We start from the raw sequence: 12,332 nt of genomic DNA on the forward strand, positions 1-12,332 counted from the left end.
AGACTGTGACACTGTCATTTGAAGAAAGATTATTCTGTTGTTTTAAAAAATAGCTATATGCTCTATGACATCCAAAACTGAGAGGAGCTTGGGGTACAAAACTTGATGCCCCTCTCTGGGGCAGACAGGTTGGCAAACAGATCCAGCATACGTAAGCCAGAGGACCAAAATGGTAGGAGTTTTGATGGAGAGGGGAAAATTTAGAACTGTAGGTTTTCAAGGGTAAAACCACTAATAATACCATTTATATAAAACCCTGAGGAAACCCTTTAATATTTGAGGCCATCTGCTTAAATCCTTCTTGTTACTTTAAAAAATACTTTCTGGTATAGCCTTGCCTACGTACCTCTCCTTCCTCAAGTCATTACTCACCCTCGACTCATTCTGTTGTAGCCACATTGTCTTGTTTGTCATTCCCTCAATGCACCAAGTGTGCTTGCATCCCAAGACTTTTGCAATTTATTTGTATTTTTCTTCGAGATGGTATCTTGCTCTGTCACCCAGGCTGAAGTGCAGTGGGCACAATCATGGCTCACTGCAGCCTCAACCATCTGGGCTCAAGCAATCCTCCTGCCTCCTGAGTAGCTAAGACTACAGGTACATACCACATTTGGCCAATTAAAAATTTTTTTTTGTAGAGCTGGGGTCTTGCTATTTTGTCCAGGTTGGTCTCAAACTCCTGGCCTCAAACAATTCTACTGCCTTGGCCTGTCAAAGTGCTAGGATTACAGGTGTGAGCCACTGCACCCAGCCAACCTTTGTAATTTTTGTTCCCTATTTCTGGAATATTTTGACCCTAGGCCTTCTCATGGTTGGCTTCTTTAGTTTTACCTTGTATATGAGCTGTTTAGCTGTTATTTAAAATCCATCACACATTGCCCTATTTCCTTCACAACTTTTAAAATTTGATTAAGGTTAGTGCAATGAGGGGCCCACTGTTGTCTTTTAATAAACATTTGTTGAATGGATAAATCTGAACCTTAAAACAATCCTATGAAGATAAAACAGATATTCTGCCCTTTTTCCAAATGAGAAAACTGTAGCTTTGGCTAAAGAATTTGTTAAAAAATACTACAGAATCATACAATGTCACTGCTATTTAAGTTTGATAACTTTCAAACGTTTTTTAAAACTCTTTTTTTCAGATGAAATTCTAAATGGAATCCTAAACTATAAAACGAATCAAGATAAGAGTAGAAAGAGGGGGTGGGGGGTGATTCTGCCCTTCTTGGCACCCCTCTTTCTTCCTTCAGATGAAATAAACAGAGCCCCAGATATTTAAAGTGACTTGTCTGATAAGGTGGATTCAACTGCCTGCCTTTTTCACTTCACCATCTGTCAGTTTTTCATTCACTGAATAATTATTTATTGAGTGCTATTATGTGCTGGGTATGATGCTGTGTGATGAGGAAATAATTAGACATGGCCCCTTCCTTCCACTAGTAGCTGCAAAAGGACAAATAGTTTTACTTATTATCACTTAAGTTGTCCTCTGTAAATTTTAAGATTATATTCCCATAGCATATAGAAAGTAGTGTGCTTTCTCTAGAGCATATATCCCCACCGACCCTTGACAAAGAGCTCATTCAGTAGTCTCCTAGTCTCCAGAAAAGAGTAAAAGTAAACAGAAAGAAGGAATCATGTACAGGAAAGAACTTGGATTGTCATTCCATAATACTCACTCATCAAATCTCTAAATGTTGTTTTATCATGTGTCATCAGATTGTCCATAATTGCTCTCCAACTGAAAGAGATAAGGATTACATGTAATTAAGATTATGTTGTTACTGTTAAAGAACAGTATTCTAACTTTCCAGGGGAGTAGCTGATGTCAACAGACTGTGAGGTGCATTATCATACTGAATACAAACAAGAGGACAACTTACTGATTAACACAAGAGGCATCCATCTGAAAGAAACTGGGATCCATAAAGAGGTCAAAAGCTTCTTTTTTCCAAGCTCTCCGTGTGTACTGATACCCACTAAGACTGCTGAGCAGCTGGACACAAGCTCGATAACTAGGGGCATTATGTGCACTACAAGGAAGAAAAACCACCTTAACCTATATGTCCTAACTTTAATCATCCTATCAAGTTATACATAAATGTTCACATTTGCCTAAGACAGTGACATGAAAATATGAAATAAAAAGCACCATAAGAAAAATATTATATGCATTTTTAAAAAATAATTATAATTCAAGGTAAAAATGTCATTTTGTAATAATTCTAGAAATGGCAATAAGGGAACAGAACTTGTTTCTAGCAGGCGATGAATTAATTAAAAAAACTATTTAAATAATAATAGTACCTGTGATTTCTGAGGTAGGGCACAACATAATGCATAATATTTACAAGTAAAGGAATAACCCGCTCCTTTTCATCACTATAGAAAACCATATCCAAAAGATGAGCCAAAACCTATAAAAACAAAAAATGAAGAGTAACACATGAGGTGAAACTGACGTCATCCCAAGGTACTGATTTTCAGTTTGTTAGAAAACCTAGACTACTTAAAATTAGAAAAATCTAAAATTAAATCTTCCTGAATCATTTTTATGTTAATAAGTTTTTCCACCATCTGGTTTTTTGTACATTGTTACTATAGGATATAAATACGGGCAAATCTTGCCATTTCCAACTGAGATAGGGAAGTACAAAAAAGAAAAGAGTTCAAGAACCTTCTGTGACAGTGAGTAAACAGTGAATTTAGTACTAGAAACTACAGTATTCTTTTATCCCTAACTCAGCTAAAATGTAGTTTAGAAAAAAAAACCAAACAATTTAACTGGACTGTTCAAATTCCAAAACTGTCAATTAACAGCTATTTGGCCATAGTCCTATCGTTCGGATCTTGTAAAGGTCACTATCCACATCTGCAAAGAGGAAACAAAATGGCACGTGTATAATAGGATATAAAAAAGAGCCTGTCAGACAATGTACATAGAAATGTTTGGTAAATTGTAAAATACATTATAGTGGCAGGCTTTAGATCACCTTCACTTCTCCCCATGCTGGGCGCGGTGGCTCATGCCTGTAACCTCAGCACTTTAGGAAGCCGAGGTGGGCAGATCACCTGAGGTCAGGAGTTCGAGACCAGCCTGGCCAACTTGGTGAAACCCTGTCTCTCCTAAAAATACAAAAATTAGCTGGGTGTGGTGGTGCACACCCGTAGTCTCAACTACTTAGGAGGCTGAGGGAGGAGAATAGCTTGAGCCTGGGAGGCGGAGGTTGCAGTGAGCCGAGATCACACCACTTGACTCCAGCCTGGGCAACAAGAGTGAAACTTCATCTCAAAAAAAAAAAAAAAAAAAAAAAAAAAAAGGACATGGAGAAGGGGAGCAATATCTAAATTTATCACTAACGTTTGGCAAACTAAATAATCCAAATACATAAAAGGCCAGAACTTTGTATTTGTTAATTCTATATAGTGATTTCTAGAAGCACAAAATAGTTTCTCAAATTATAAATTTCTCTATAAAAATTACTTGCTAATTTTTAATAATGAAACAGTCTACTTGAGAGTTCATGTGAAAAAGCTTAATATTTACCTCAGAGAGTAATGTCAATGCATGGACACTATATACAGAAGGAGTTATGTTTGCGGTTTCCATTGCAGGTGATAACATATCTATAAATAAGAGAAAATTAAAGATATGGCTAGTTCCCACTGAAAACAAAGTTTATGTGTGTGTGTGTGTATATATACGCGTATGTATGTGCGTGTATATATAATTCCCACTGAAAAAAAGTTATTTGATATACACGAGAAAAGGGATAAATTTGTGGTACTTATAGTGCTAGGCAAAATGATTTCTTAGTAAATATATGCCTGCTTACAGATAATAAACCTAAATGAATACCTTCAACATCAGATTCCAAATTGGTTCCATCTACCATTATTTTGGGAGAAGGCTTAACTTCAAGATTTCGTCGCAGCCACGTTGTTTGTTCCAGAGAAGAACCAGCAATTACACCAATTGCATCCACTATTTTGTGAGTTACATCCTAAAAAAATAAGAACTACATATGTACACACATGCACACTAGTTATGAACTTCTGTAGTTTATATTTCTGATTATAGATATTTTACAATAGACATTACTGATTCCCATAGAATGTTCAGAGTTGACAGAAACTTCAGTTTATCTTGACTCTTTCATTTTCAAATTGAGTGCACTGAGAAACACTTTTGACAACAGCTCCTAACTCAGACTGCCTTACCTGAAGGTCTCTTTGGTCTTTTTTATTTTCCAAACTAGGGTTTTTCATAATAAACTCATTCAGAACCCTAAAAGGGACAAAGAGAAAACAGAAATGGGAAATATCAGTCTAAAAGAAACTAATGTGATCTAATTTCTCACCATAAGTGGCTTAATGCTCTTGATTTCCATTTTAAATATTTAATATATGTATATATCCTATGACTCAACTGAAATTCATAAACATATTCATTAAAAGACACTGTATAAGGATGCTCAAAGCAGTATTATTTGTAAGAGCCCTAAAGTGGAAGGAACCCAAATGTCCAGCAAGGGCAGAAAAGATAAATTGTGGAATGCGGCCAGGCATGGTGGTGCATGCCTGTAGTTCCAGCTACTTGGTAGGCTAAGGCACGATAATTGCTTGAGGCCAAGGCTGCAGTGTGCTATGATCATGCTGTGAATAACCACTGCACTCTGGCCTGGGAAACCTGGCAAGATGGCAAGATCCCATATCAAAGAAAAACAAATTGCAGAATGCTCAAACACTAAACAACAATGAAAATAAATTACAGATATTATAATTACATGAATGAATCTCATAAACATTATGTTGAACAAAAGAAGCCAGACACAAAATATTTATATATACTTATAGTTCAAAAACAAGGCGAAATCCATCTTTGGTGTTAGACTAGTGGTTACATTTGGGGAAAGAAAAGAATAGTAACTGGGAGAGGTGCGGAGGGACATACGGTGTTTTGTTTCTTAATTTAGGTTTGTAATGATATAGTGGTATGCCTGCTTTTTACAAACTTTGCATTTGTAGAGTTGTGTACTATTTGTATATTTTTCGATATGTGTTTTATATATAAACAGAAAAGTTTAAAAAATCCTAAATTGTAACCTAGAAACGATTTCTTACCATAACACATTAAAAATAGTCCATGAAGAAAAAAATTTCCATTTTCATTATTTGCTAAGAGTCTACTCAATATTCACTCTGACATGATTTTTTAAAAGATAAAATATATGCACAATTACTTCCAAACTAATATGTAAAATGAAACTAAAGAGCAACCTTCATCAACTTCTATTTTTTAATCAGGTAATTTTAGAGGATCAGTACAATGGTTGGCAAAAAGGTAAATTGACAAATTTTAAAAGGGAATTGAGTTTCTAGTATAACTGAAAATGTTCAACTTCCAACTTTTAGTTTTAACATTCAGAATATGCACATGTTGAAAAAGAAGAGGATCCTTCATTCTGAAAGGAAGAAAAGGCATGTGAGGAAACAGTAAAATATTGGAGGGGAACAGCTACAGATCATAACAAATGAACTTAATTTTTTGATGAAATTAGCCAGCAGTGTTATTAGTGATGATTCCAACAACTGTACATACATTCCCTCTCTGAACCTTATGACAACTCCTGTGTAGCTGGGACTACAGGCACGTGTGACCACGCCTGGCTAATTTTTAAATGTTTTGTAGAGACAAGGTCTCCCTATGTTGCCTAGGCTGGTCTTGAACTCCCAGGCTCAAGCAACCCTCTTGCTTCAGCATCCCAACGTGCTGGAATTGCAGGCATGAGCCACCGCACGTGGCTTCTTTCTTTCTTTTCATGATCGAATATCCTCAAAGAACAATCAACATTTACTTTCCCACACTAAGCATTTGCTGTTAACACATCTGTGCTTCTACCTCTACAAACCCTCTCTCCTAAATCATCAGATCATTGGTGATTAGATAATCAGGATGCCTGTCCAGATTGTCAACAAACATAGCCTTTTATTATTCCTCACCTTCCTTAACCTCTCTGAAGGTGTTAACCATGCCCTCTTAACCTCCCTTTGGTTCTGGAACAATTAAATGCCTGGTTTTCTTCTAACTTTTTGATACTTCCCTTTCTATCTCCTTTGCTGCCCTCTTCTCCTTCTTCATCCTGTTCTTTCAATCCCATCAATAGTTGAAACCATCCCCACACTTCCCACTTGAAACAGAATTCCTAGTCTAGCCTCTTTCCCCTCTGATCTAGCCTACTACTAACATGCCAATCGTGTCTCTCCTCAAAAACCTGCAACCTCTCCAACTCCCTTTCAAGACCATATTCTTTAAAATAAAATTCAAGATCCTGCCCCATCTAGCTCCCATCTCCCTTTTCACCCAGCCTTATTTTCCACTATACCACTGCCTGTGCCTTGCTCTATTACCAAACCAGAGAATGTACTTTGCCCCAGAATACCCTTCCCATTCCTGTTTCACAAAGGCTTTCTGTGCCCACCACCTCTATCCACTTATCAGGTATTTACTGGGGACCTATTAGGAATCAAGAATAATGGCAAGCAAAAAACTGAGACTGTCTATGACATTCCAGTACTTGCAGTCATGGGTGACTAACATTTATCAAATAATCATATAAATCATTAAGATAAAGCAGGAAACTCTAAGACACAGAGAGAAAAATTTTCCCAGCCTGTTTAGGTTTGGGGCCCAGCTCAGGTGTCCCTCCTCTATGAAGTTCCCCTTCAGCCATGCTACATCACCCCCTCCCCTTTCCATCCCACACTCTCCACCACCACAGAACAGCTACTGTTGTAACAGTTTTATGTTAGTGTACTTACATTGTGTATATGTATAAACATAGACTGTTTCGTCCTCTCACCCTGCCTCCCACTTTATTTTTCTTAAACAGGCCTTATACATCTAGTTTTGCATCTCAAGAATACTATGAGAAGGCAGAGAGATCACTGTCACCTAAAACATCTGTTATTAATTCTTGGCAACTAGGACAATTAACATTATCCTTTTATTTGAAATAATATATTTAAGTGAAATTGCTTACCCAAGTATAAGAAACTGCCCTGGAGCTGGAAGACTCAGTTGTATAGAGTCTTTCAGAAGTATCAACAGTGACGCCCAGCTATCCACTAAATTGGGCACTGGAATTCTGCAAGATAATACAGTTTACACAAAAGCCACAATAAACTATAGTTTTCTAATAGTTTGTGGAACATTCTCTAAATTTTTATAGACAATGATAGAACAAAATTCCGAAAAACTTAATTTTTACTAACATTAATTAGTAAACCAACACAGTTAAAATATCAATGCAATTTCTTCTTCTTTTTTTTTTAAATAGAGATGGAATTTCACCATGTTGCCCAGGCTGGTCTCAAACTCCTGGGATCAAGCTTTAGTGTTGGGATTACGGGCGTGAACCACTGCATCTGGCCCCAGTGCAATTTTTCTTTTTCTTTTTCTTGAGATGGAGTCTTGCTCTGTTGCCCAGGCTGGAGTACAGTGGCATGATCTCAGCTCACTGCAGTCTCCACCTCCCCAGTTCAAGCAATTCGCTTCTGTCTCAGCCTCCTGAGTAGCTGGGACCACAGGCGTGCACCGCCACGCCCAGCTAATTTTTGTATTTTTAGTAGAGACGGGGTTTTACCACGCTGGCCAGTATGCTCTTGATCTCCTGACTTTGTGATCCGTCCGCCTCGGCCTCCCAAAGTGCTGGGATTACAGGCGAGAGCCAACACGCCTAGCCTGCAGTTTCTTAATCTAGACATTTTTCTGTTGAAATCCCATTTGTCACATGGGATCTCAAAAGTAAAATACGACTGCAGTAATTCTCAGTTTAACTACTGATATCACAGTCACCCACTCCCTAGCCTCGTCTCTCCATTTCCCTCTTAGTTCTTTTTCCTTCACCTTTTAAGTCTCTACCTCATGTTATGGAAGGCTGTCAACTGAACATTAGTCTTTGCCCTGTAAAACTAATGAAGACTATCTTTGTTTCAGTCTGACCCTAACCCTAACACTTCTCTGTATGTAAGTTCAGATTTTAGGTAGTTCTTGCTCTAGGTCACAACCAGTTTAAATACACTCAGTAGCCTGATCTTATAATGCTAGTCATAGAATACAAATGGAGGCTGAGTTTGGTGAATAAAATGGAATTATAAAGGAGGATGAAGAGTCAGGTTCTTGAGTAAGAAGTTATAAAACTCAAATCATAACTTCTGTTCACAGGTCAGTTAAATGCAAAATGCAAAATAAGAAGACATTTCATGTAATCATTCCTAACATTAAAAAAGCAGAATGAATTACTGTATGTTCACCTATATCAAAATAATGGATTCAGTTGCAATATGCATAGTTTCGAGTAGGTTCAGCTTTTCATTTATGTTTAAATGATTTTATCACAATTCAGTGTTTTACTATCTAGGAATCGTCAATATCCTTAGGTCTTTAGGTTTGTAGGATATACATGGCTGAGTCATTAAGATACTCATTACTTGTGTTAATATATCCATAAGTAATGTTTCTGTTTCTAGCAACATAGTAAGGAGAGATCAATATCAGTAATCTTACCTTTGAATATAAGCATAGAAAAACTGAAGCATGCAGACTTCCAAAGAAAGATGTTTCTATAAATAAAAGAAATCAATTTTATAGTGAAGAATGCTGCCTTTTCTTTTTCATTGTTGCAACTTTGTATCTTACTGCCAATTTTTAATTTAAAAAATTAAAAGAACAAAATCATAAATTTTTCATTAATGAGCCATGCAGCTCTCTTCCACTTAGGAGGAAAAATTCATAACACAAGAGCTATTTTAAAAGTTGAAAATAGATGGAAGGAATGGAAAGACTGTCAATTTTTCCTTCCATATATCAGAAGTTGACAGTCCACCACTCACTTTTAAATGATTAATGTACTCTGTAAGTATCAACACTATTTTAGGTAGCTTATGCTTGGTGCTATTAGAATTGAGATTTTTAATGAAATGCGTATTTAAGTCTTATTACACATATCTGTTCAATTAGTGTAGTTCAAATTTGTGATCAATTCCTAAGAGCTTTAAATATAGCCACTAAATTAAAGATAGTGTTGAGTGTAATATATAATAAAAATAAAACACCTGCCCTTGGAAATTAATGAGAGGCCGGAGAATGATATTGATGAGCACTGACGTTTATCAATTTGTGCTTTTTTAGTCCCAACTATTTCCTTGAAGGTTTCCCGTTTTACCACACAAAGAAAAATCAAGTGTCTAATAGATTCAGAACTTAATAAGGGGACACAGGTTGGTGGCACAGGATGGTGGATTGGCTCTAATTTGTTTTCATATCCCTCATGTGTAGCTCAATGTCTGGCACAAATAGGCACTCTAAACACAAACTAAAAATCCTATGACAAATGCCCCAGTTTTTATTAGAAGCTTAATAAGGACACTGACTATTCACACACATCTTACTCCCTTTGGAAACTCAAGATAAAAGGAAACCATAATTCAGCATTTTCAGATATATGTCATAATTCTTTAAAGGATATGATTAGGTCTATTTTGGCTTGGCTCAAAGTCTAAAGTTTGCAGCTGGTAAATACTTTCTGAGAAAATACGACCTCTTGGTATTGCTTGAACAAAGAGCAGAAAAAGTAGAAAAGTCCGTAATATTCCTAATTTGTAGACTTTCATTTTTGCCTGGAGACAAAGCAATGTGTGTGCAGAGACTATGTCATTCATAGTGTGGCCCTTGCATAGCACAGTATTACACATGGTCAAGAAATGACATTGACTAGAACTGAGGTTACAGCAAAATCTGGGGAGTTCACAGAGTTAAGAGAATTCATTCAGAAAAGAAAGCAATAAGGAAGCTGTGAAAAATGGCAACAACTGAGAGAAGCAAATCTTGAGCTCTGGCTTATGTTCTTTAAGTGACCAGAAAAATGTCCCCTGAGAATTTAGTCACATGGTCCCTGACTGCCTTTGAGGAACATATGAAGATATGAGCAGTTAACTGCTCTTCACTGGCTACTGAATAATCAGAATAGCAAGTCACTACAAATATTGATAATTGTTTTGATTGAAGCAGTGTGAGGGCCACATGCAGTCATCTCTGCAATCTGTACTATATTGAAAGGACATTATTGTACAAAAAAAAATCTTACCAGCATAATTTCTGAAACAGAATTGTAAACACATGTGAAGAAGAGTTTTTTCTTACCTTGTCCTTGGCTATGGCTGGTGGCTGCTTTAAAACTTCTTTTACAGTCTGGATAACAGTTTCTGCTCTCATGACACTGATTGAACGAACCAATTCCACTAATAAAAGCTGTTCTTCACTGGCTGCAGGAATGACCTAGGTAATAAATCATTGTATTTATGTATGTATGTGTGTATATAAGTCTTTTAGGGGAAGTTACAGAATTAAGAGAGTATTTTATGACCTCTTCTTTTTTTAGATTTTATAGAGATGAGCTCTTGCTATTTTGCTCAGCCTTGTCTCAAACTCCTGTGCTCAAAGTGATCCTGGTGCCTTGGCCCCGCCAAAGTGCTAGGATTACAGGCATGAGCCACCGCACACAGCCCTGGCCTCTATTTAAGTCCCTTTATTAAAGACCTCTTCAAGTCCCTTGACTACTTTAGGCAAATTTTACTTTTATTTTATATGTGTATATATATATATTTTTTTGAGATGGGGTTTTGCTCTGTCTCTAAGGCTGGCGTGCAGTGGCTCAATTACAGTTTACTGCAGCCTCAACCTCATAGGTTTAAGCGATCCTCTTGCTTCAGCCTCCTGAGTAGCTGAGACCACAGGCATGCCACTATGCCCAGATAATTTTTTAATTTTTTGTGGAGACAGGGTCTCCCTATGTTGCTCAGGCTCAAAATTTATTTTTTTCTAATCAATACATGTTCATCACCTCAAAAAATAAAACAGAACAATAAGCTTTATTAAAAAAAAAAATAGTATTGTCCTATATCTCTTCCCATGTCCCAAAGCAACCATGCTCAACTCCTTAAGTTTTCCTTTTGTCTAAATAACATACAGTACTATTTTTCCTATTTCCTGATTTTCTTTTACACATTATCTGTTCATTATTTTGGAAGACAAAGATGTAGCTCACTCTTACACTTTTCTACCTATCCTGCCAACACTGTTGTACCGTATTTTTATTTAAATCCATATCTAATGTTCACATGATTATTTGTGGTTGCATTGTGTATTGTACTAGCATTGTATTTGTTTTACGGTACAATTTTTTGTTTTTCCTGGAGCTAATTGCTTTGTTTGCTTCATTTTCTCTGCACCTATTAAAAATTCATCCCTAAATACTTCAACTGTAAATCTCTAATTACATATTCAAATACTTCAGGTAATTAATTTGTATCTTTTCCTCCCTCTCTTTTTTCCTTGAGACATTTCTGTTAGATGTCTTTTTATTCTACCCTGGGTTGATACTCTCTAGGTTTGCTACACAGTGTCATCTTGATATCTCTCCTGTTACCATTATCTCAGAGATTCCCCTTGCTCTCTCTTTTGTGTTGGAACCCCTGTTTCTTGGATCTCCTGTCTTCTTCATTCTTGGTTTATTCCTCCTCTGGTGGACTTACATCTTCCAGTAGCTGCGAAAAAGTGAACTGATAGCAATTTTCCTTGCTGCTGTTGTTGTTGAGACATTGCATAGCTGAAAATGTTCTGAGTGACAGTTTGGCTGGAGATAGAATTATGGATTGAAACTACTTTCCCATCAAAATTTCCAGTGTTGCTGTTAACAAATCTCATCTTTATTCTTTTGAATGTGACCAGTATTCTTTCTTCAGAAGATTTTAGGATCTCTTCTTTATCTCCAGTGTTCAGAAATTACATGCTAATCTTTGTGCAGATCTCTTTTCACAGTGCTACGCACAATCTGGAAACGTATTTATTTCATTCCTGAGGAATTTTATTGCATTATTTCTTTGTATTTTTCTCCTCTTGTTTTTAAATTCTGCAGAAAGATACTGGGTCTCTAGTATCACTTCTCTAATATTCTTATCTCTTTTCTCCTGTTTTCCATATCTTTAAATTTGTATTCCATTTCTGGTATTTATCCACTTTCTGTTCCAACCCTCCTAAAAATACTGCTTTGTTTCTGCTGTAGAATTTTTAATATCCATGGAAAATTTTAATTTTTGGAATGGTCTTTCCTGTACTCTCCCTTTCTACCTCATGGTCTCACCCACTGAAGGACATTATTATTATTTACATTTTCTTCTGTTATCTGCATTGTTTGACTTTTAAAAATCTAGTTGTTTCAGTCTGTCTATCACATTAGAGACTTTATGTGACCGATAATCCTTGGCTC

At 36.5% G+C, this 12,332-nt stretch overlaps 1 protein-coding gene across 15 annotated transcripts in view; it reads right to left on the reverse strand.

Annotated features, from left to right (window-relative positions):
• The window catches only part of DOP1A (DOP1 leucine zipper like protein A), a 106,871-nt gene that overhangs the window by 12,581 nt on the left and 81,958 nt on the right, over positions 1-12,332 (reverse strand). For all 15 annotated transcript variants that reach the window (XR_012095082.1, XM_073022620.1, XM_073022622.1 and 12 more), the window contains 9 exons: positions 10,208-10,342; positions 8,573-8,628; positions 7,047-7,151; positions 4,225-4,291; positions 3,863-4,007; positions 3,551-3,630; positions 2,311-2,420; positions 1,887-2,036; positions 1,683-1,744 (listed from right to left, as the gene is read on the reverse strand). Coding sequence is in view for 14 of the 15 variants with exons in the window: in XM_073022620.1 (XP_072878721.1) it covers positions 1,683-1,744; positions 1,887-2,036; positions 2,311-2,420; positions 3,551-3,630; positions 3,863-4,007; positions 4,225-4,291; positions 7,047-7,151; positions 8,573-8,628; positions 10,208-10,342 (910 nt within the window). In the remaining variant the exon portion in view is untranslated. The remainder of the gene's footprint in view (positions 1-1,682; positions 1,745-1,886; positions 2,037-2,310; positions 2,421-3,550; positions 3,631-3,862; positions 4,008-4,224; positions 4,292-7,046; positions 7,152-8,572; positions 8,629-10,207; positions 10,343-12,332) is intronic.

Source organism: Chlorocebus sabaeus, chromosome 13, assembly GCF_047675955.1.
Source record: "Chlorocebus sabaeus isolate Y175 chromosome 13, mChlSab1.0.hap1, whole genome shotgun sequence".
Taxonomy (NCBI): Eukaryota; Metazoa; Chordata; class Mammalia; order Primates; family Cercopithecidae; genus Chlorocebus; species Chlorocebus sabaeus.